Source organism: Macaca thibetana, chromosome 9, assembly GCF_024542745.1.
Source record: "Macaca thibetana thibetana isolate TM-01 chromosome 9, ASM2454274v1, whole genome shotgun sequence".
Lineage (NCBI taxonomy): Eukaryota > Metazoa > Chordata > Mammalia > Primates > Cercopithecidae > Macaca > Macaca thibetana.
Window position 1 is genome coordinate 84,735,190 of NC_065586.1, and position 25,137 is coordinate 84,760,326.

At 39.2% G+C, this 25,137-nt stretch overlaps 2 protein-coding genes across 3 annotated transcripts in view; one reads left to right on the forward strand and one right to left on the reverse strand.

The window, feature by feature from the left end:
* Window positions 1-4,762: 4,762 nt before the first annotated feature.
* Window positions 4,763-24,098, forward strand: LIPM (lipase family member M). The gene is made up of 9 exons (XM_050803151.1): window positions 4,763-5,078; window positions 10,317-10,434; window positions 15,113-15,311; window positions 16,556-16,665; window positions 17,114-17,250; window positions 17,392-17,538; window positions 18,862-18,933; window positions 19,868-19,939; window positions 22,311-24,098. Exons 1-9 carry the CDS (start codon window positions 4,932-4,934, stop codon window positions 22,578-22,580), a joined length of 1,272 nt encoding a protein of 423 aa, XP_050659108.1. The 5' UTR covers window positions 4,763-4,931; the 3' UTR covers window positions 22,581-24,098.
* ANKRD22 (ankyrin repeat domain 22) overlaps window positions 21,977-25,137 on the reverse strand; it is a 31,553-nt gene continuing 28,392 nt past the window's right edge. Inside the window, exon 6 of one of the 2 annotated variants that reach the window (XM_050803153.1) lies at window positions 21,977-25,091. In XM_050803153.1, coding sequence (XP_050659110.1) covers window positions 25,014-25,091 — 78 coding nt within the window. In that variant the 3' untranslated portion in view covers window positions 21,977-25,013. The remainder of the gene's footprint in view (window positions 25,092-25,137) is intronic. The other variant, XM_050803152.1, reaches the window with a different exon arrangement.

Below are 25,137 nucleotides of genomic sequence, written 5' to 3' on the forward strand. Positions count from 1 at the left end.
AGCTGGACTTTGAAAAAAGAACCTTAAAACTGTAAGATGGTAGGTGTTTAAGCAATTCGTAGGCTAATGCTCAGAGTCAGAGATAAGGTTATTTGCTTACTTTGATACGGAATGGTTTGCAATATTTCAACACTGGAGTACAGTATATGAAGAACAATCACACGTCGATTGATGTAGCTAAGGTATCAATTAGAGTCTAACTGCACATGCAGGCATGTCTGACAGACTGGGAGGGCAAGTAATCCAAACACACTGAAGACCATTTGCCTGAAGACCTCAGGGTATCTCATGAGATAACTCATGTTAAGAGAAGGAATGGGACATAAGCTTGACTCAGTACAACAGTTTTAGTCATTATTATAGACTGGTTCTCACAAAAGCATTGACTGACTTTCAGATTGGTTACATGGCACAGCCCCGCACTAGACTAAAGGGTGTAGTTTTCAAAACCTGAAAGAATAGTTTAATAAAACTCAGTAACTCAGTTCAACACTGGGGTAGAACAGCACTATCCTGCAAGCCCTCTAACCTGTAACTCAAACAGAAAACATTCTGCTGCCAGTTTCTTTACTAAAACACAGCAAGAGTCCAGCTTCCAACACGTTCCTCATCTCCATCTGAGACCACCTTAGCCTGGATTTCATTGTGCATATCATTATTAGCCTTTTGGTCAAAGCCATTCAACAAGTCTCTAGGAAGTTCCAAAATTTCCCACATTTTCCTGTCTTCTGACCCCTCCAAACTGTTCCAACCTCTGCCTGTTATCTGGTTCCAAAGTTGCTTCCACATTTTCAGGTATCTTTTCAGCAGTGCCCCACTCTACTGGTGCCAGTTTACTCTATTAGTTCATTTTCACGCTGTGGATAAAAACATACCCAAGAATGGGCAATTTACAAAAGAAAGAAGTTTATTGAACTTACAGTTCCACGTGGCTTGGGAGGCCTGAAAGGCTGTCTCGAATGGCGGCAGCCAAGAAAAGAGAGTGTGCGCAGGGAAACTTCTGTTTTTAAAACCATCAGATCGGCCGGGCACGGTGGCTCAAGCCTGTAGTCCCAGCACTTTGGGAGGCCAAGACGGGCGGATCACAAGGTCAGGAGATCCAGACCATCGTGGCTAACACGGTGAAACCCCGTCTCTACTAAAAAATACAAAAAACTAACCGGGCGAGGTGGCGGGCGCCTGTAGTCCCAGCTACCCAGAGGCTGAGGCAGGAGAATGGCGGGAACCCGGGAGGCGGAGCTTGCAGTGAGCTGAGATCCGGCCCCTGCACTCCAGCCTGGGCGACAGAGCGAGACTCCGTCTCAAAAAAAAAAAAAAAAAAAAAACCATCAGATCTCATGAGGCTTATTCACTATCATGAGAACTGCATGGGAAAGACCTGCTCCCATGATTCAATTACCTCCCACCAGATTCCTTCAATGACACCTGGGAATTGTGGGAGCTATAATGCAAGATAAGATTTGGGTGAGGACACAGCCAAACCATATCAAAGCCCAAGGGCTCTACAGAAGAAATGCAAGAGGACCATGCGTCCCTTGAAAAGTTATGAAATTTTGCATGGATATGCAAATGTACATATTTCTGAGGAGACAATCTTGTTTTTGTCAGCTTCTTAAAACATTATGTAACTTAAAAATGTTTAGAAACAATTGTTGGAATTTTGATCTTTATGTATTCTAAAGCCAAATAATGTGAGGAAAAATATATTTCAGTGCATACATATTACCAGGGATACTTACGAACTGTACTGTGGGCATAAATTGGGTCACATTAATAGTACATTCTGACTCTTGAATCCTCACTTGAACCAGGATTTGTAGAAGCTCTAAACTATTCTTTTTACTATTTCATTAATTTTTGAGAGGAATAATTTCTCATGTGCAAATGGAATTAATCCTTGATAGTTTGACCTCATATCTAAAAAAGGAAGGAAAATGTTATTGTTTTACACCTCATGGTTCAAATGAAATGTAAAAGGGACTTACTAAGTCAATTTGAGGTGAGCTTTACTGGGTACCTTGTATAAAGGGTGGAAGTTTCTGAGGCTGATCTTGACATGTATTCTTTTCTCCCACCTCTTTCCCTCAGGTTAGGGTGTTGTTTTTGTTTTTAAAGTTTCAGGCTTTTATTTTTCTTAATCTTGTGTTATTGTTTTTGTTTTGTACCATTTTATTTGTTTGGTTGGTTTTTTAGCTGTTTTGGTTTTTACAGTTTTTACACACAGTATACGAATGTGTAGGGCCACAGGTTGACTTTCATTCACTTTTTTATTAGAAAGCTTTTTCTTAATGCTTATTCTATTTGACCTGTTGCTTTTCTGTATTTTGATATTTAATTTATAGATAGTGTACATTAAGGGAGATCCATTTTCTTCATTTTAAGAAGTCCAGATACTTCAGATCCTACTTCTTTATGTATTCAGATGACAAAAAACCCATTTCCTAAGGTCACAGAGTTCCTGGAGAGAAGCCTCTAAAGAGAAATCTCTCAAGATCAGCACCTTGAAATGGGAGGACACACTGGCACACCCGGACTCCCATCTCTCTCTCTCTCTCTCTCTCTTTTTTTTTCCTTGAGACGGAGTTTCGCTCTTGTTGCCAGGCTGGAGTGCAGTGGCGCAATCTTGGCTCACTGCAACCTCCGCCTTCTGGTTTCAAGCGATTCTCCTACCTCAGCCTCCTGAGTAGCTGGAATTTTAGGCCCCCTCCACCACACACAGCTAATTTTTGTATTTTTAGTAGAGACGGGGTTTCACCACGGTGGCCAGGCTGGTCTCAAACTCCTGACCTCATGATCTGCTGCCTCGGCCTCCCAAAGTCCTGGGATTACAGGTGTGAGCCACCGCGCCCGGCCCCCTCCCATCTCTTTTATAATGTTTCTGATGCTTTCCATGGGCTAGGAATTGCTAAGGTGGTAAGGGTGTTGTAAAATTCTGCAGTGTGGAAGAACTGCACTTATTTAATATTTGCTCAAAATGTCGCTCTTTGAGCTGACTTGGGATGTGACTTTGCCTTCTTCCAAAATGACAGTTATGACCTTATAAAGTTACCCAGAAATTTGAGACCCAAACTTAATTCTATTTTCTCTGCAATATATTCAGTACCCAAGGAGGCTGGCCGCAGCTGCAGAAAGCTAAAAAATAAAAAGGAATGGGTGGGGTTTGGGTCGGGGATTGAACCAATCAGTTTATTGCCATAAACTCTCTCCTAAAAAGTCTCTACACTATTCACAAGCATATTAATCTAACGTGGGAGTTGATCTTACCTGAACATATTACAGCAAAGTTGAGTAGATGGTATCTGCCAAACTCATAATGACATCATTGGGAATTACTCTGAATTTTAAATCCAGAAGATAACTTTTTAAAAAGACAATTCACAGAGATTGATGTAATTGCTTCCTGATAGTAGGTTAGGCTTCATCTTTGATGGAGAAGAGGACATCGAAGTGTTATATATTTTCCCAAGTAGTCATGACACTAAACAGCAAATTAAAATATCTGAATCTCAGTTCTGGCCTTGCCACAATCTAGCTAGGCAAAGCAAGTCATTTAACGTGTCTTCATATTTCTGAAAATGAAAGCTGAATGATATCTTTTTTTCTGGCTATATAACATTTACGAATCCTAAAATGTCAGTGATGGGAGCTCGCATTCTTTTCTGAAATCTCATCTTGCCTACCTTGAGGGAGAACTCATGGGGTGCTGAAGACACAGGGCTCTGCAGAGTGTTGGATAAGTGTTTTCTCTGCTCTTCTAATTAGGTCAAATGGCTCCTCTAGCAGGCATCAGACTGTGTTAGTGACGTTCACGCTGGTCCAGATAAGGACGCAGGCTTACCTCTTCACACCCATGCAACCAGCCAAGGGTGGAGGAGGCTGAGTCATGTGGGAAGATATGTTCTCACAGACTCATCTTTCCGGTTTCAGCATCTGGCTCCTTCACCCACCACATTCCAAAGTCTGCATATTGGTGTGGCTGCTGTTAGCTGAGCCCTGAAGAATTGATGTAATGGAGAAGTATTTCACTTTAAGTAATTTTTTTTTAACTTTTAACACATTCTTTACTTAAAATGACAAATAAATCAACCCTCCTGGCCTACTCAATCATTAGTAGGCTAAGGAATTGCTCACATTTGCCTCACAGTCAGTTGAACTGGGATATTTAGTTCATGAAAATAACTAGGCTGCAACCCATTATTTTAAACAATTCTGACAATGTATTTACTAGACAATCCATCTAATCAATATCCCAGCAATTAACTAGTGATTACAACTTAAATTAAAAATTTTGTGTATATCTATTTAATTGAACTAGACAGAAATGGGCTAAACATGGAAGATTCATTTTCTTATAATCAATGTTCTCACCCATCCCTAAAAATGGAAAATGTCTACAAAATTTTAGATATTTTAAATAAAAGTACTTATCACAACACTTGTCTTAACCAAATAACAGTGATCATTGAAGACCCAGAATATGACTATAGAAACTTTCAGTGCTTTCTGTAGACTCCATCTTTTGCTATCTATCAAAGAAAGATAAAAACTAGGAGTAGAAGGAAAGAGGTTCCCTATAGTCCTTATTATCTAGTGATAAAGTACACGGGTTTTAATGGACTGTACCAAGTGCACAAAACTCCAAGTCACATCAAAGAAAGTTCTACACACCTGGAAGTTGAAGGATCAGGGATTACAAGTTGTATGAGGGAAGAATGGGAGGAGCCAGATAGTATTGGGACATCCTAGGCAATGTTTCCAGCCCACTTTGTGTTCTCCCTTCCCTATCAACTAAGCTTGCTTAATTTGCTTCAGAATTAGAAGAAGGAATTGCAGCAGAAAAATATGTGAAAAAGTTTTTAAACCTACAGATTCTTCTTACTTTAGAAATAGTTGTTACATTGGCAGGAAAAAATAAATGCAGATGTTGGACCATGTTGGAAACCTTGTCAAGAGAGTGGATTGTCTCACACAGAATGGAGATGTGGCTTCTGATTCTGGTGGCGTATATGTTCCAGAGAAATGTGAATTCGGTACATATGCCAACTAAAGCTGTGGACCCAGAAGCATTCATGAATATTGTAAGTTGGGATTTTTGGGAAATGAGATACTTGACATGGTAACGTTTGTATCTGTATATCATTTACATTATGTATTATATTTATACATGGTGGTGATTCATACTAGAAGAGCACAGTGATGAAGTAGCAAATTGTACTGGCAAGAATGCTAAACTGGATATCAGTAGACCTGGGGTCTCCTCAAACAAATTTAGTAAACTTGGGCAAATGACTTAATCCCTTTGGGCTTCAAACACAATTTAACTTTTCCTTGAACACCTTGGTTCATTCTGTGAGTGGAGAAATAATTAAGGCCTTTTAAGTTAACCCCAGTCCCTTGATTATTTCCATTTTGTCTGTACTTTTTATTCTTTTTTCCATATTGTAAAGGCTCAGCCTTTGCTTCTTGCTATCAGGGCACCCACTTCTAGTAGCATCTTATACCATTCTAATCTACTCTTTTTATCCTGTTTCTGGACTGGTACTTTGCTGAATAGCAATAAAAGGACCCCCAGTTAGTGCTACAGAGAACCTCCTACAAGTAAAATGCAGAAATGACAATACATCTCTTTAGGTTTCCCAGGATTTTTTTTTTTTTTTTTTTTTTTTTTTTTAGCTTTTCAAATTCTAAGCTGGGTTTCAGTAATGGTCACCCTATGGTAACACTTATCCCATAGCAGGGATTGTGACACAAGGTGCAGAGAGATTGTTCTATTTCAATTTCACTACCTTGTGCAGTAGATAGGATCATTCACATATTTCAAATCCAGATACTGAGATTAAAGAGGTTAAACAAGTTGAACAAGGCCACACCAATGTAATAGCATAGCTACTATTTAAATTCAGGACTGCCTAAACACAAAGTTTATAATTATAAATACTATGCAATAAATCCTCCCAGGTAAGAAAGAGGAGAGGCTACCTCCAGATGAGTAAGATGATCTTGTGCAATGTCCATCTTCCACAGATTTATCTAACAAACTTTCAGGAAATGGAACTTTAACATATACTGATTTAAGACCCTTTCTACAGAAGCTTCCTTACATGGGTTCAAAAACTGACAGGCCATAGAAATATTCTGTATCTGCATGGTGCTGAATATCAGGTTTCTTTTGACCATTCCAATGATTAGGTGGTTTGTCTAGGTAGTTAGCACATTGGTGTCAGTCCTCAGGAGTCATCCTTCTGGCCCTGAGACTGTCCCACTTGAATTCCTCTGGTTTGGAGGTGAGGGGAATTTTTGTAGTGGCAGACAGAAATGGTCTTCCTGGGCTCCACCCACTGGGTGTAACCAGCACCTACACGCTATTGGGGCTTCAGGAGTCTGTAGACTAAAGCCCACTGAATTAGGCTCTGCCATTAAGCTACTATGCCTGGAAAAAAACAAAGTAAAATAGAAAATTCACATGATTGGTGTAAATTCAACAAAACAGAACAAAAGTAGTTGCGAGTTTGAACTGGTTCTGAGGTGGGAGACAGGCAGGACTTACTTTCTGGTCCCAACAGGACACAGCGAATAAACAAGCACAAACTAGCAGGTGGTGAAAAAAACCAGCGAGAACCAGCAGGTGGCCTGGAAGGCATCCTCTAGTTGCCCTGGCTGCTCATTAGCATGAGACACTCCCACCAGCACCATGACAGTTTACAAATGTTACTACCCCTTTCCATGGCAACGGCCTAGAAGTTACTGCCCCTTTTCTAGACTTTCTGAATAACCTGCCCTTTAATTTGCATGAAATTTAAAGTAGTTATAAGTGGACATAACTACAGCTGCCAATAGCCCATGCACTACTGACTCTGGGAGCACTGCCTATGAGTTAGCCCTGCTTTTCAAGGAGCAGTACCATTCAGTAAAAGATTACTGTCTAATATTACCAGCTCGCCCTTGAATTCTTTCCTGGGCGAAGCCAAGAGCCTTCCCAGGGTAAGTCCCAAGTTTGGAGCTCACCTGTCCTGCATAGATTTAACTCTGTATACTCATGTAATATGGATTATGGTTTGTCTTATACTTCGATAAATAACTGGCTTTATACATGTATTTTTTAAGCAAGTGTTTACTGAGCACCTACTAGGCCCATGATATTGTGCTATGCACTAAGGTTAGAGAGATTTAAGAATATTAAAAGCCCTGACTTTATGGAGCTTATAGTCCAGCAGGAAGGACAGATCCTCAATTAATCATTATAAGAGCAATGAGATAAAAGAAGAAAACATAAAATAAGGGGAACTAATGCAGAAAGCTTAGGAAAGCTTTGCTGAAGAAAGGTTTCAAAGCCTGAAATCTGAAAGAGAAATAGCAGTTACTTGAGAGGGTGGTAGCACCAAGATCAGCACATAGGACAGCTAGAGCAGCTAGGAACATGCCAGATTCAAGGAGCTGAAAGCAACCTATATCTGGATGGTCTTTTAAACATTGACTTTTTTATACTATTACAAAAGCAATATATGCTCATTATAGAAAATTTTAGAAATACAAAAGAAGGCAATAGTCACCAATGTACTCTGCACCCAGAACGGCTTTGTCATGCCTTTATCTTCATTCTAAGTCTGTGAGGTTTTTTTTCTTAAAAAGAAATGTCACGTACAATTTACTATTTTCCAACATTTTTTTCTACTTAACAGTGTATATCATGAAGAATTTCCCAATGTTTTAAATATCCTTCCACAACATCATTTCACCTTGCTGCATTATGTTCCATTTTTTTTGAATAAATATTTGCCCCAGGTTGGATTCTCTGGGGGACAGACTCTGAGGCAGAATTCATACAAAAATGTTTTTTAAGGAGAATCATCATCATCACCTGTAGAAAGGAAGTAGAGAATCAGGAGTAAGGAAAGAAAGAAATCAAATTGTGATACGGACTTCAAAACAGCCTCACTCAACTCCATTAGGAGCTCTGGAGCTAAAACTGCTCTTCAGAGATGTCCTACGTTGGGCTGAGATGACCAGGCCTTTAGACCACAAACAGGTCAGTCCCTGGATGTGGCAGGAAGGGATGTGAATTTGGAGGAAGTGGCTTTCTACAGCTGAGGCCATTCCTACAGAAGATGACAGCCAAGTGTTATCGGCTGACCGCACTTCTAGTGCATGGGACCAGTCATTTATTATCCTGCATAAACTTTCCTGCCAAGAATAGCATGTGGGCCATCTTGCCACCTATAGACAACATTTGAAGCATTTGTAGTTCCTTTTCTTCTCAGATGTCCGTGTCCCAATCCCTACCTCCTTGGCTCTTTTGAGCAACTTCTATTCAACCTCAAGGCCCAGTCAAATTCTTCCTCCACAAGACCTTGCCTGTCCAGCCCTGCTCATTTTGCTCCTCCTGCTCAGAATTCCTTTGCTCCTTCCTCCACTCTCATCCTTCACTCCTCATCTGATACATTACACATATCCTCTCAATAACGACTTGTCAGATTTCCTCCATTCTCATGTTTTCATATTATATTTATCTTATCTCCCCAAATAGTTGACAACAGTGGTTCCTGAAGGATAGTTGTCAGATCAGCAGCACCTGCTTTGCCTGGGAACTTGTATGTCAATTTTTTGGGTTCAGACCAGATCTGCTGTATCAGACTGTGAGTGGGGTCCCACAATTTGTGTTTTAACAAACCCTCTAAGTAATTCTGATTCATGCTAAAATTTGAGATACTTCTACAATTTTTTTTTTCTTTGAAATGGAGTCTCACTCTGTCGCCAGTCTGGAGTGCAGTGGTGTGATCTCAGCTCACTGCAACCTCCGCCTCCCAGGTTCAAGCAATTCCCCTTCCTCAGCCTCTTGAGTAGCTAGGATTACAGGCATGCACCACCATGCTGGGTTTTTTTTTTTTTTTTTTTTTTTAGTAGAAATGGTGTTTCACCATGTTGGTCAGGATGATCTCAATCTCCTGACTTCGTGATGTGCCCACCTCAACTTCCCAAAGTGCTGGGATTACAGGTGTGAGCCACCGCGCCTGGCCTATAAAATGTTAAGGTTAAGTAGACAATAATGTCTCACATACATGCATACATATACACTGCATTCCATAATGCTTGGTTAATTGAGTTTTAATTATAGTGGTAGTTGACGCTTATTGAGTTCCTACTATGTCCTGGGGATTACAGTTAGTGTTATGTGTGCATTATCTTTTTGCCTTTATTACAACAGTCCCATGGACTATGAACCATTAGAATTCCTAATTTACAGATGAGTGAACTGAAGCATAGGAACAGTTTAACTAAATTTCTCAAGATTATACAGCTAGTTCATATATTAGTGTTAGAACCAGGGTTAAAACTCAGACAGTGGGACCTGGGAGCTTTCTCCTAATGACTATGCTTTTTTTGGCCCTATATTCTACCTGGGCATGTGATGCCTGGCCTTCTTCTCTCTTGCTCTTTTTTAAAGCAGCCCCTAATGCAAATGGTTCTTTCCTTCTCTGCGTTATAACAATGGGCAAGAATAGTGAGGATGCTTAGAAGATATTTGCAGCTGCAAATTTTCCAGAGTGTCTACATGTAACTACTGTGTAGAATAAGGATTCTTAACCAGGGGTTCGTATGTAGGCAACAAGATATCTGAAACTCCTGAAATTGAATGTAAAACCATGTTTTTGTATCCATTGTATATCCATTTTTATAGTTCTCCTCAAATTCACAGAGGGAACTTTAACCTGAAAATGTTAGGAATCAATGCTCTTGAGTCTGTGATTTTAGAACTGGAAAGAACCTTAGGAAATGCATGACCCAGGAATGTTCATAAGTTGTCCTGGAACAGGTATCCCACTCGCTGCTTTAGAACCACCTGATCTGTAACCTGAAGTGGGCTCAAGACTCGGCATGTTGCAATGCCCAGATGATTCTGATGAACAAGGTTTTGGAATCAGGGTTCTGGTCCAGTGGTTCTCAAACATTAGGGTACATCACAATTCCCTAAAGAGCTTGAGACACAAACTGCTGGGCCCAATCCTCTGAGTTCCTGATTCAGTAGGTTTGGTTGGAACCTGATAATTTGCATATCTGACAGATTAGTTCAAGTGATGCTGATGCCTTTGTCCCAGGGCCCATACTTGGAGAACCATAATTCTAGTCCAGTTTCCATATTAAGACAAAGAAAGTAAGGACTAGAGAGGGTTGGCAGATTTTTCTAAGGTAACATGATTAGCTTGGGAAAAGCAAGGACTTTGTGTTTTACAGCATCAAGGAATCTACTCTTACTTTTGGATCATTGAGAACATAGCCACAGAGAACTGAACTCAAAAGAAATTGTGCTTTTTCCATAGAGCGAAATCATCCAACATCAAGGCTATCCCTGTGAGGAATATGAAGTCACAACTGAAGATGGGTATATCCTTTCTGTTAACCGGATTCCTCGAGGCCTAGCGCAACCTAAGAAGACAGGTATGAGTCACACCATGTCACTGCAACACAGCAGTCTTCTCTGCAGTCACGACTTCCTTGTGATTTGAATGTAGAAGAGAGCCTGGGTTTTTAGTGCAAACTGACGTCCATTGTTCAGGTCAAAGGATGGTGTCAGTTTCCCCATAGTCTCCATCACCACCACCATATCCCTCCTCACTGCCACTAATTATCTCAATTAAACATAGTGTTTGCTTTTCAAAACACACTTTCAAGAAAAGTTCATTTCTTGACTTATTTTAGCACTTAATTCATTCCCCAAAACCCCTCCTATGTAGACATTCTAGAATATTTACTGACATTTCCTTGAACAGACCATACCAACCTCTGCTTATGAAGAATTCAAGCTTTATTATGGCACCTGGTGCCTGCTCCTATACTCTGTATTCCTCATCTAAAGAGCACTTAAAATATTTAAGATGTTGCCTAGCTTTTTACTAAAGGTTTTGAAAAACAAAAGTTCTATACGTACATTTTATTTTATTATTTTATTTTGAGGTAGAGTTTCGCTCTTGTTGCCTAGGCTGGAGTGCAGTGGTGCGATCTCGGCTCACCGCAACCTCTGCCTCCCGGGTTCAAGCAATTCTCCTGCTTCAGCCTCCCCAGTAGCTGCAATTACAGGCATGCGCCACCACGCCCGATTAATTTTTGCATTTTTAGTAGAGACAGGGTTTCTCCATGTTGGTCAGGCTGCTCCCGAAATCCCGACCTCAGGTGGTCTGCCTGCCTCAGCCTCTCAAAGTGCTGGGATTACAGGCGTGAGCTACTGCACCTGGCCTATATGTACATTTTAAATGTTTGATACATGTTTCCGTAGTTCATACAATTCCACCCTTTTGTATGTGGGATTTTCAGCTATTGTTATCTTTTTAAACATTTGTCTTCATTACTAAAACATGAATATTTTTGATTCTATTTGGCTGGATTCTTTTTAATACTAGCAGTAGGTTTATAGTAGCAACTATATTGTCTTTGATGTGTACAGATAATATCATGTCTTGTGTTATTTTGATATGCCAGATACACTGATAAGTGCTTTATTTGTATTAGTCTCATTTAATTTTCACAATTACCCTAAGAAACTGCTACTCATATATGTTAAGTAACTTACCCAAAAAGCCTGTGCTAGTGCTTGCTAGTGAGGTGTAAAACCTGCACTCAAATCAAATCTGTCTCTCTGCCATTATAGCCCATGTTCTTAACTAGGACCAGAAAATGCTGGACAAATGCTATTCGGCTTTGGTGTAAAGAAACTTTGGGGTTCTGTTTTAGTCTAATTTGTACTTGTGTAGCTTTTTGAAAACCACCTTTTTTTTTTTTCTTACTAGTCGCACAGCTGTGCCTTATACATGTCTAGCATGCACCTTAAGCATCTTTGAACTTAAATTTCTCCCTCTGGACCACTGTTTCATCAGATGTCTATGCAGTTTGCCTTGGCCCTTCTTTCGGCTGACTTTATCAGAGTTCTTCCCTGGCCACCCTATTCAAAATTGCAGCTCTTTGCTACCTATTGAGTTCTAGCCCCTTACCCTGCTTACCTTTCCATATCGCACTTACCATCACCTGATATAATAGATATTTTCATGTTTGTCTCTCATCTGTCTCCCCCCAATCAAAGCGTAAACTCAATGAGAGCAGAGACATCATTTGCTTTGCTCAAGGCTAGAACCAGTAACTAAATGAGTGCTGAGCACATTCTGGTGCTAATAAATATTTGTGGGATGAATTATAGATTTTGTATAAATAAATGAAGAGCCTGGGGACACAGCCCCATGAATCCCAGGGGAGTGGGCAAAGCACAGTTCTTCCAAGCAATCAAGTGACTTAGCAATTATTAGGCATGGGGGTCATCTGCAGCCTCTATTCATGGATGGAATTTGTTTTCTTACATCCTGTTGATTCAGACTGTTCACACATTGCCCAGGTGTTTGAGGTTCAAGGAATCCAGCTCCTTGGTCGAGCTGGTGCAGAATACTTCTCACTAGTGGCCAGTGTTGTTGGCAGGTGCCTCTTCAGAGGCAATCTCCCATATCGAAAAAAAAAGGTTTTTTTCACCAACTTTTCAAAAAGAGAGCCAATGAAATTCATACTGAAAACAACTGAAAAATGTTTACTGAAAAGCTTATAGCTTGTGGAAGCGGCCTTTTTATCTTTATCAAAGGATCTTAGTTGGCTTCAATATTGAGAAAGAAAATAGGCTGGGCCATCCTCAGAAATGACAGCTGTGTAGCCCTTACATACTCACCTGCTGGCTGTAATTTAAATAGAAGACTTAGGGGATGTTTGAAATGATATAAATGAGCCAGTCCTCTTGTTAGGGGAATCACAAGAACAAACTGTACGGCTAAGTAGAACCAAGGAGACCATAACCATGGGAAATGCCCTAAAGACTCAAGGGGAGCGTTGATCACCTTGGTTTGAGTGTCCTGTGTTAACACAGCTGAGGTCACCTCCCTGAGAGCTAAGAGGATGAACTAAACGAGCAGACATCGAGGAAAACCTAAAATAACACCGAGTTCCTTTCTCCTGGCCCTTCACTAACAGTCCACAGTGACCTTAACATTCTCTCCCTTGAGAGATAAAATGAGGCAGATAGAATTCATGAAGACTGTCAAGATGCTGGATGAGTTTGGTGTAGAAGGGCTTTTGTCCTACAGGGAGACTGCAAGTGTATTTGGTACCCCTTTACAGCAATAATAACAAGAGCTACCCATCTGATCTGAGGTTGGGCAGCATGCTGAGTGTTTAATGCACAGTACCTCATTTACCCCTCCCCTGCCAAAATCCTGTGAGGTGGGCAATTGTCCTCATTTTGCTTATGAGGATGCTGAAGCTCAGAAAGTCACTTGCTTTAGAGAATTATAACAATAATAATGAAAGCAATAAAGCTGTTTTTACTACAGGTGTCTTCTAAGCCATATTGTGGTGTGGATATTGCACTCATGATTTGATTTAATTCTCACAAGTCCTGTTGAGGGCATGATGTATTTTTTCCTCCTAATAGGGCAGCACTTTATTAATCTTTCAGTCAAATGTGCTAATGACAAAATTATATATATGCCTTAATTTATTGAACACGTTAGAATTCTTAAAACCCTTCATCCTTCTCTATTCTCTACTGATATTCTTGTAATTCTTTATTTTGATGTAATTTCCAATTTATGGAAAAGTTCTGGGAATAGTACAAGGGACTTCCATATACCGTTTGCCCTGATTTACCAAGTGTTTACAGTTTTACCTCATTTATTTCATCATTATCTCTCCCCCATCTCTTACGTGTATCTTAATGCTTTTTCCAAAACCTTTGATGGTAAATTTGAGACATACATCATGCCTATTTGCCCCTAAGTAACTTCAGCGAGTATTTTCTAAGAACAAGAGTATTCTCTTCTATAACTGCAATACATTTATCAAAGTTAGAAAACAAACATTGATTGACATTAGTATTTAATTCATAGTCTATAGTCAAATTTTGTCAATTGTCCCAAAGTCCTTTATAGCTGTTTTCCCTCCTCCGGTTTATAATCTAATCCGGGATCATTTACTACATTTGGCCATCAAGTCTGTCTCCTTCATAAACAATTCCTAAGGTTTTGTCTTTTTGATTTTTGCATTTTTGAAGAGTTTTGGACAGGGATTTAATTTGCTTTATCTGATGTTTCTTCATACTGTGATTCAAGTTATACGTTTTTGGCAGCAATAACACAAACGTGAAGTCATATCTTTCTTGGTTCATCATATTATGAAGCAAATAATGTTGGCTTGTTCCAATACTGATAATAACTAATGACTTTGTTAAGGTGGTATCTGCCAGGTTTTTCTAAAGTTAGTATTTTTCCTTTTGTAACTAACAAATAAGTTATGGGAAGATATTTTCAGGATACGTAATATTCTGTCTTTAAACTTTTACTCACTAATTTTAACATTCACTGATAATTTCAATCTTTCTGAATTTGTTAGTTGGTATTATACTGTAAATCAATGTTTTGTATTTACTAAATGGCATTCTGTAAATAAGAGCTATTCCTTCCAATTATTTATTTGTTCATTTATTTATTGGTCTCTACATGGACTCGAGCATTCTTATTCAATGGGATATAATTCTTTATTATTTATTTTGATGCTCAATATTTTTGTATTTGAACAGTGGGAGCTCCTTCAAGCTGGCTTGTGGGTCCTTTTGACAAGGTCTCTTAATTACTAAACCATATATATATATATATATATAGTGTGTGTATATGGTGTGTATATATGTTATATATATGGTGTGTGTATATATATGGTATATATATAACTTAATAATCATACTATACCATCTACTGGGGCACTTTCAATATTTCTGAAGAGCCCAGACAAGTCTGATAATAATTATACAAAACTAACAACAGAAGTTAAACTTTATAGATTCTTTTTCTGCCAGGCAACATGCCATCCGTTCCTTGTGCTCTATTTTATTAAAGCATAACACAAATCTTATTTTACTGATGAAGAAATCAAGACACACAACAAATGTTAAGTAATTGACCAAGATAACTAAGCTAGCAAGCAGCTGAATCAAGATCTGAACACAGGTTTGTTTGATCTGAAAGCTCTTATTCATTACTGGATAACAAGAAAGGGAGAGAACATTTTACACAGTTGAAATTGTCTCTTTTTGCAGGTTCCAGGCCTGTGGTGTTACTGCAGCATGGCCTAGTTGGAGGCGCTAGCAACTGGATTTCCAACCTGCCCAATAATAGCCTGGGCTTCATTCTGGCAGATGCTGGTTTTGACGTGTGGATGGGGAACAGCAGGGGAAATGCCTGGTCTCGAAAACACAAGACCCTCTCCATAGACCAAGATGAGTTTTGGGCTTTCAGGTACATGAAAATCTTGAGAATGGAGGTAGACATGTCTGCCTTTCAAAAAAATGGGTAAAAAATTATGGCTTCTAGTATTTGGTTGATTTATTTTGGTTGAGTCATCATTATCCTAACATGATATCCCCCAGTTTTCTTGATTAACTAGTGATTCCTTGATTGAAGTAGTGAGGAATGCTGAGTTCCCCATGTAGAAGGTTGGGTCTAGCTAATAGGGTGAGAATGGTGGTTGGTGTCAGGTGACTGAGATTGGAATGAGAGAAGTGTAGATCCATTTCCTTGTAGGGAGGTAATAGTATAATAGTACTCCAGAAGGAGAAGAGACCAGGCAGCATTAACAAAAAGAAGGGAAATTATTAAGCCTAGTGTGTTAGTCCATTTTCACACTGCTGTAAAGAACTGCCCAAGACTGGGTAATTTATAAAGTAAAGAGTTTTAATTTACTTACAGTTTAGTGTAGTTGGGGAGGCCTCAGGAAACTTACGATCATGGCAGAAGGTGAAGGGGAAGCAAGGCACCCTTTTCACAAGGCTGCAGCAAGAAGTGCTGAGCAAAAGGGGGAAGACCCCTTTATAAAACCATCAGATCTTATGAGAACTCACTCACTATCACGAGAACAGCATAGGTGAAACCACGCCCATGATTCAGCTACCTCCACCTGGTCTCTCCCTTGACACGTGGTGATTACGGGGATTATGGGGATTACAATTCAAGATGAGATTTGAGTGGGAACACAAAGCCTAACCATATTACCTAGGGACCATCGATTTGACTTACACATCTCTCATGCTCATACAAAAGATGTTTAATGCTTTTATTTAAATTACCTATTGATGTTCAACTCACTTTTTATACCTATCAGAGAAGGGCCACTTCAGCATCTTTACAACTATTCCTGTAAATGAATCTGCATAGCCCCGTGCTGTTCTGCTTAATAGTAGAACAGGACACTTCCACTAGGAGTTGGGTTATGTGCTCAGTAAATATTAGCTGAAGAAGATTATTGCTATGTGACAACATCTTGAGAAAACAGCAGTTCACTGACAGCCTGTAACTCCAGAGACACCCATGCACCATAGGTTTGAAAGAAATCCATTCTGAGTGTTGTGAAGGACACAGTAACAAGCATTCAGGGTTGATAACTCAAGGGCTTATTTGTAAACCCGGTGGCGGGGGGGTGTGGGGGTGCTTTTGTTTGTTTCTGATTATAACTTTTCATATAACTTTGTCTTTTCCCCTTGTAGTTATGATGAGATGGCTAGGTTTGACCTTCCTGCAGTGATAAACTTTATTTTGCAGAAAACGGGCCAGGAAAAGATCTATTATGTTGGCTATTCACAGGGCACCACCATGGGTAGGTTCAAAGTAAAGCAGGTTTGTATACTCAGAAGATATGTGAGCATATGATGCGAGCTATCCCTGAAATCAGTCACCTTGTGCTTCCTTCAGACCTGGTCTTGTCACCTTCAGATTCATGTAGTTCCCAGCAATGTGTCTAGCATATACACACATGTGCTAGATATAGCATATCTCTGTGCTATATGTGTCTAGATATAGCATATCTCTCAATATAAACATTTTCTCAAAGCCAACATCATTATATTCAATTATTTATTTAACTCATTGAGCACCTACTACTTGAAAGCATATATGCTGGTGTCATAAGGACCTTATAATTTTATAGGAGAGGTAAGATACAACCAAATACATAATTATTGAAATATCTTGTTAAAAGCAAAATAAACATTTTTTGAGTTCTAAAAATATTCAGTATTCATGTTGATATATTTCTTCTTTTGTAGGCTTTATTGCATTTTCCACCATGCCAGAGCTGGCTCAAAAAATCAAAATGTATTTTGCTTTAGCGCCCATAGCCACCGTTAAGCATGCAAAAAGCCCTGGGACCAAATTTTTGTTGCTGCCAGACATGATGATCAAGGTATGTGACTCCTCAGAAAATTTCCTGTGTACGTAGGAAAATCTTCTAGCCCAATTTCCTAAAACAGAAACTTTTTAAATTACCGTCACATCTTTTCTGGCTGTCATGTAATGACTACTATGTCACTTCATATTTTTACAGGGATTGTTTGGCAAAAAAGAATTTCTGTATCAGACCAGATTTCTCAGACAGCTTGTTATTTACCTTTGTGGCCAGGTGATTCTTGATCAGATTTGTAGTAACGTCATGTTACTTCTGGGTGGATTCAACACCAACAATATGAATATGGTAAGTGGGAGCCTAGTAAATTCCCAGAATCCCAGCATAAAGCTGGGAGTCATATGGCTCACCCCTGGAGGGAGAGCTAATGCCAGTGAAGACTCATAGTAATGCTATATTCCCAGTAACTCAGTTCTCTCCAAACTGTAAGGAAATAAGAGAAATGCTTCAGTATGGACTGAAACAAGTTAACATAAGGGCATTGCTAGATATTAAATCACAGATTATAGATGGAAGAGGTCTGAAAGCAGCTTAACTACAGTGAATTAAATTAAAAGGCGCAATTAGCACATGTTAGACAACAGAGAGAACTGTCATGCATCATCCATCTCTACCCTCCACTGGGGTCCTGTAGGTTTGTAGTTTAAGTTCTTTGATGGAACATCAGGGACCTTCATTTTGGCTTAGGCTACCAGTTGGTATGACTCGGTGGGTTCCCTAGGAAGCATACTCTGAGATGGAGATTAATGTGAACAATGATTTGGGTTCTGCTCTAGGGATAATACCTAGAGAAGGAAAGGAAACAGGATTAGGTAGATGAAAAAGTCAAGTAGTGACGCAGTCTCAATAGGAGCCTTCGTTGATCCTGCAGGGATTTGTGAAGTTAGGATGACCCTTCAGAACCATCTCAAGTTAGGAAGAGAGGGCTGCGTCTTTATACACCATGTCAATCAGTCATTTAATGTTGCCACAACAGTAACAGGGGAGCACTGGGCAGTGTATCTCCCTACAATTGGAGCAATCCTCAAAGCAGGCTGAGAGTGGAGGGCTGTTTGCCAGCAGCACTGCCAGCAGCACTGCCAGCAGCTGGGGCAACATTTCTTTAATTCTGGAGATTTTTTCTTCTTTTTTAAGACAAATAATTTGATTTATAGTAACCATTTGATAAGCATATATTACGTACCGGGCTAATTTGTAACCTATACCAAACCTATGAGTGTTGTTAACATCCCCACTTTGCAGATTAGTATACTAAGATTTAGTGGATTAAATGACTCACCCAAATTCACCTAAAAATTAAACTGCAGAGCTAGGATTTGAATATAGGCCCCATACCAGAGCCCTCATCCTAAATATCACTAGTAAATTTTTTTTAAGTAGAGGCCAGATCTCTGATAAGAAACTATTCTCAGATGAAAAATACCACTGTCTGGCAATACATTTAGTGACATTTTATTTATGTGCATGTACATATTTTTGTTTCATAGATAATTGCTGATAATTTAATAATGTTCCCATTTCTTAGTCTGACACCCAGGAGATTTGGTCTTGACAGGGTATACATCTTGTGAGTTTTTCTATGTCCCCCAAAATACTCATGCTTTGTTACAGAGCCGAGCAAATGTATATGTTGCCCACACTCTTGCTGGAACATCCGTGCAAAATATTCTACATTGGAGCCAGGTAAGAATGTTGAATTTGCAGTCTTTGCTAAATGTCCTTTCATATTTTGTGTAGAATAGTCAAAGGACACCCTTTAGATAGCCCAGGGATTACTTCACACTTATTCTAAGATGAAATGCAATATCGTCGATGCTATTTTGATGGAGAATTTGATCTAGATCACTGAAACTTTTCAAGAAATGGGAAGAAAGGACAGAAGTAGCCTAAGGACTTCTTTAGATCTTAAAAGTATGAATTTAGATGATCCAAGTGAGACTTCTCTCTATCTCTAGACACCTCAAAGATGTGGCTCGGGAGAATTATGTTTCTACATCTTCTCTTCAGCTCCTCCAACAATACAGTCAAGTAGAAACAACAATGCTAATGTGGGGTCTGTCAAAAGAGAGATTCACAGGAATCCTTCACACTGCAAACTTACCTGCAATTACAGAAAACACACACCTCTGTGTGTCTATGTGGTGTCTGTGACAGACAGAGGGATGGGGGAAGGAGAGAGTTCTCTCTGTTGAAGGGTGGAGGATGGGGGGAGAGAGAGATAGAGAGAGAGCAATTGTACCTTCAAAACCAGAGAAGAATTCTAAGTTGGATTAAATTTTGGTTGCTGTCTACATTGCACAATTCCAGGGCACGATGCCTCATTGTAGCCCACCGAGTGGTGGAGGATACCCACTCACATTAACTACAATGAGTATGCATTCCTGGAGTTGATAATGCAATGATTAAGAATTTATGTAGTCCCTCTTTCTTCTCAAAAGGCCTCATTCTTGTCTTACCATTTTCCTGAGACGCTTATCCCAATGTTGAACAGAAGAGCAGCTCAGCCTTTGCTCTCTGCTTCCCTCACGAATCCACGCTGGGTAGCACATTTCCACCACCCCACTACGCTTATCCACTGAAACATTGGAATACCTTGCAAATTTTTGTTTCCTTTTAGGCCGTGAATTCTGGTGAACTCCGGGCATTTGACTGGGGGAGTGAGACCAAAAATCTGGAAAAATGCAATCAGGTAAGAGAATCAAATACCATCTGCTGAAAATATATACATTGGAAATGTATGATGGAGAAGTTATAATGACAGTTTATTCTAGATATGGGAATAAAATATGAAAATTTAAGCAGAAAATAATAGTTCATGTTTGACTCCATGTAAAAATGGTTAAGGTCACAGCTTAGCCAAGAAAACTCTCTGCTTTTACAACGGAGTAGGAGGCCTTTTTAGCTGAGGCTGTCTCCCTGAACAAGGTACTGGGCTTCTCAGGAGCAAGATGAGGTAGATTTAGTCAAGAGAAGAGTGTAGTCTATGATAGATACTAGAAGGATTATTTTAGATTAAAACAAACGGGATGGTGGCAGTAAGTTTGTTTCATAGCACAGTAAAAGGAATATTAAATGGCAAGTCAGGATTGCTGTATAAGTTATGCTTCTGCACTATAAACTTCTGTAATAGGAGCTAGGCTGCTTTAATTTTTCAGGCTTCGATTTCTTTATCTTTAAAATAAAAATTTTGGGCTTAGAAAATCCATAAGCATTCTCCCTGGTTATACTTTCAATGAATCTGTAATTTGCAAGTTAATTTTTTTTCAATGTTATTACATTACCCAAGAAAATATGTAGCTAATGCTATGAACTAAAATTTGATTTCAAAGTGTGGAGATTCAGAATTGCGTAGGTATGCCCTTTAGAATGTAAAATCTTCTGAAGATTTTTGGTAATCATGTGTGTGAATGTAAATAAGTATTTACCAGAGAAACAAAGCTGGAAGGGGCAGATTAGACACAGTTTAGTCTTTCTTTGAGAGCCTCACATCATAATTAACATCCTCTGCCATACATCGATCTAGATGTAAAATGCTAGGAAACTGGACAAACTGTACAGTGCCCCTGGATAGTGAGCTCTCAGTCTCTGGTATCATCTAGCTTCTCTTGAAGTCCTTCTTCACCGTGTCCCATAATATGTCTTTAGGGAAAGTATTCCTGTTCAAATACTTTTTTTTTTTTTTTTTTACATTTATTTATTTATTTATTTATTTTTGAGACAGAGTCTTGCTCTGTCACTCAAGCTGGAGAGCAGTGGTGCAACCTCGGCTCACTGAAACCTCCACCTTCCAACTTTGAGCCATTCTTTTGCCTCAGCCTCCCAAGTAGCTGGGACTACAGGCGCATGCCATCACGCCCAGCTAATTTTCTTTTTTTTTTTTACTTTTAGTGGGGATGGGGTTTCACAATGTTGATCAGGCTAGTCTCGAACTTCTGACCTCAAGTGATCCACCCACCTCGGCCTCCCAAAGTGCTGGGATTACAGACATGAGCCACTGTGCCTGGCCCTAAGATGGTTTTCATTTATCAACATTTAATGGACTGAGTTCTAGAGAAATTGATTCATGCACAATAGGCACCAGAAAATGGGAGTGGAAGGGAAGAGAAAAGAAACACACAAAAAAGGATCATAGAATCACAGAAACTCAGAGCGAGACATGACATTTAGTTCAACCTTTTCACTTGTAAGATGACAAAAAATATTACTAGCCCCATAGAAGTTTTCAACCTTCCTTATCCAAATTAGGCCATAGCTCTAAATTCTTAGGGAGCCACAAAGAGAAACCAGAGCATCTAGGATTAGAGCTAAGACTCCATGGTGGATTTCCTTAGTAAGAAATGGGCCTTACCACTTTTGAGGAAAGTTCTGGATGCTGATTAATCTCAAGGGCTCAGCCGGCTGAGCTAATTCTACTAACACTGCATGAATACAGAAAGTACCTAGGAATTAGGAATACTAATAGGTATATTTGGTGGGGAAGGGTGAGGAATAAGGGTTGGAGCAGGTATTTAACTTTTACTTCCCTTTAGCTCAAATTACCTGTGTGCCATAGGCCATGGTTCTGGCAAATGCAGTCAAGCTGGGCCTGCCCCAAAGGCTGCCTGGGATCACATAAAGACTGTGAAGATGCAGAGCCCTTCCCAGCAGGTTCCTTGCTTTTCTCTGTGGAATATAATTCTTGTCTCATGAAATGTTTGTGAAATTATCTTTTAAAAGAACAGGAGAATTATTTTTAAATACAATTTATTTACAAAATATTTAATAGGAAGAAAAAAGAAGTACAAGACATTACGTGTTTTTTGTGTTTTCTCATTTGATCTACAAGTTATTACAGATATTATCCCCAGTCACAGAGGAAGAAACCGAGGTTCAATAATGTTAAGTAATCTTACCTTTAAGTAAGGACGGCAACAGAAATTCTTAACAGAGTTGTGTGGCTCTGACACCCGTGTACCCTTCACCACAACAGATGGCATGTTTATTATGTCTATTTGAAACATAAATTATGAGTCTGAAAGTCCAAATGTTACCTACAGTTAAGAACTATTCCTTTTCTCTAGCCAACTCCTGTAAGGTACAGAGTCAAAGATATGACAGTCCCTACAGCAATGTGGACAGGAGGTCAGGACTGGCTTTCAAATCCAGAAGACGTGAAAATGCTGCTCTCCGAGGTGACCAACCTCATCTACCATAAGAATATTCCTGAATGGGCTCACGTGGATTTCATCTGGGGTTTGGATGCTCCTCACCGTATGTACAATGAAATCATCCATCTGATGCAGCAGGAGGAGACCAACCTTTCCCAGGGACGGTGTGAGGCCGTGTTGTGAAGCATCCGACACTGACAAGCTTAGGACAGCCTCATGAGGGATGGGGCTAGGACCCATGAAGGCAGAATTACAGAGGACAGAGACCTAGTATACATTTTTCAGATTCCCTGCACTTGGCACTAAATCTGACACTTAACGTTTACATTTTTTTTCGGTAAATTAAAGTCCTTATTGGGTAAATAGAGGTTTCACATGCTATATGTATTCTACCATCTTGAAGGGTAGTTTTAACTAACAGTCAGAAAGTATCTAGACATTCTCTATATCATTCAGGTAAATCTTTTTAAAACACTTTTTTTTTCTATAAGCCATATTTTTGGAGCACTAAAGTAAAATGACAAATTGGGACAGATATTGAGGTCTGGAGTCTCTTGATTATTGTTGACTTTGACAAAATAAGCTAGACATTTTCACCTTGTTGCCATAGAGACATAACACTACCTCAGGAAGCTGAGCTGCTTTAACAACAACAACAACAAAATCAGTGTTACAATATGGATGAAATATATGTTAAGCATTCTCAGAATAAGGCCAAGTTTTATAGTTGGATCTCTGGGAAGAAAATTTTATAGGATGTTTATGAGTTCTCCAATAAATGCACTCTGCATTACATAAAGCATGTATGTGCATTTCAGTGTCTAGATTCTAGTCCAAGCTTGTTGGAGGCTTTACAGCTTGTTGCTAGGAGACCTAATGGCTAGAAATTTCTGGCTCAATTTTCTGCCTCCAAAAATTAAAAGCTAGGGAGAAAATTGCATAATGTCATGAGCTTGATTAAACAAATTGTCACACATTTTATCCTTTAATCTTGACAAAGTTAATGTCAGACAGTCACCACAACTCATTCACAAACCACAATTTATTTCTTCAGAAAATTATTCCACTTTTACACAATTTCAAAGATGACAGTTGTAAATAACATTGGTACTATTTTGCAGAATCTCTGAAACAAAATCAAAGGTTTGTGTGTGTCAAAAGTATATTGTTGAAGGTATACTGGTGTGTGAAATTCACTTGTGTGGTTTTTTTGGTCCCCAAGGGTCACGTGGTAGCTCAGCTCAATGCCAGTGAATCTTAATTTATTAAGACACATTTAAAGACTTCAGAATCTATATCTACACACTACTACTTCCTTCATAAAATAAGTTTCTTAAAGCCCTGTACACAGTTGAATATATATTGCTGGATTCAATTTTCATTAGAGCTTTCAAGGATAGTAAATCTTTCATTCTTAGACTGTACTTGTTACCACATCCAGAGAAGGTGGCTTAGTCCCTGTCTGCAGCTATGTGAGATTCAGTCTTGATTTTCAAAATTCAATCGTATTTTTAAGTGAGTTTATTTCTACTCTGTCTCATTCACAGAAGAAGTGGGACAGACATTTTGATATTCACAATCTCTCACTTAGACAAATAATCCAGATCCTACCTCATTATATAGCTCTGTTTCTTTTGAAGAACTTTATCCAAATAAGTTACAATAATATTTTACATTTATCAATAAAAGAAACAAAACTAACAAGCTTGGTAACCACCTTGTATTTACAAAAGGATCATGAAGATTTTTTTAAACGAACATTTGCATAGATAGTTGCATAGTCAAACCAAGATGGCTTTTATTTGTAAACCGAAATCTCTAGTGGTATGCTGGTAAACGAACTTTATGGAAAGCAAAAACAAACAAACAAACACACAAAAACTCTGATTTGTCAATTTGCCAGTTTCTGTGGTGTAAACACACTCACCATTGATACTTGATAGATGTTTTTATTGAAATTGCTTCATCAAAGGAATATTTACACATGAATCTCTAAGCCCACACACATACACATACCATTCTATACAAACATATATATTTAATAATTTGATTCTTCTGCTCAGTACTCAAAGGGGGCTGGGAGGAACAGTTTGTCTCCTAGGGCAGGACATAGACTGGACAGTCTTTTTATAAGAGTGATGCAACTGGGAAGAGAGAACGCTGTTTCAGAAGATAACTCTGATCCTCTTCTTCAGGAAAGACTGAGTTTGGAACACCACGGCTTTTTTTTTTTTTTTTTTTTGAGAGAGGGTCTTGCTGTGTTGCCCTGGCTGCTCTCAAACTGCTGAGTTCAAAGTGATCCTCGCACCTCAGCCTCCCGAGTAGCTGGGGTTACAGGCATGTACCACTGTGCCTAGCTGAAACATCAGTTTCTGACTGAAGTGCAGACCACAACAACGTTAGTGTTTCCCTTAGAAGGATATGGCCATGGTGAACTTGACTGAGTAAACAATGCTATAAATAAAAAGCTCTTCCAAAACATTAACCATGGTAAGCATCATTTTCCCCATAAAATGGTGGCATCCAGGTTAAGTGGCCCACAGACCAACAATCTAAAATGAAGATAGAATCCAGACGTTAACTTTTTCTGTCTCTCCATCGGTGTGGTCACAAGGATTACCATGCTTTCCTTAGCATTAATTCAATCTGGGAAAATTTTAATCTCCGTGCAATATCCAGTGAGCTCTCACCATGCTGAGGGGGGAAAAATACAGTTATTTCCAATAGAGTGCCCAAGATC

Coding starts and splice junctions, on each gene's coding strand:
- LIPM (XM_050803151.1), top strand. CDS start 4,932: ATGTTGGAAACCTTGTCAAGAGAGTGGATTGTCTCACACAGAATGGAG. Junction 10,435..15,112: donor AGCGCAACCTAAGAAGACAG/GTATGAGTCACA, acceptor CTCTTTTTGCAG/GTTCCAGGCCTGTGGTGTTA. Junction 17,539..18,861: donor ACACCAACAATATGAATATG/GTAAGTGGGAGC, acceptor GCTTTGTTACAG/AGCCGAGCAAATGTATATGT.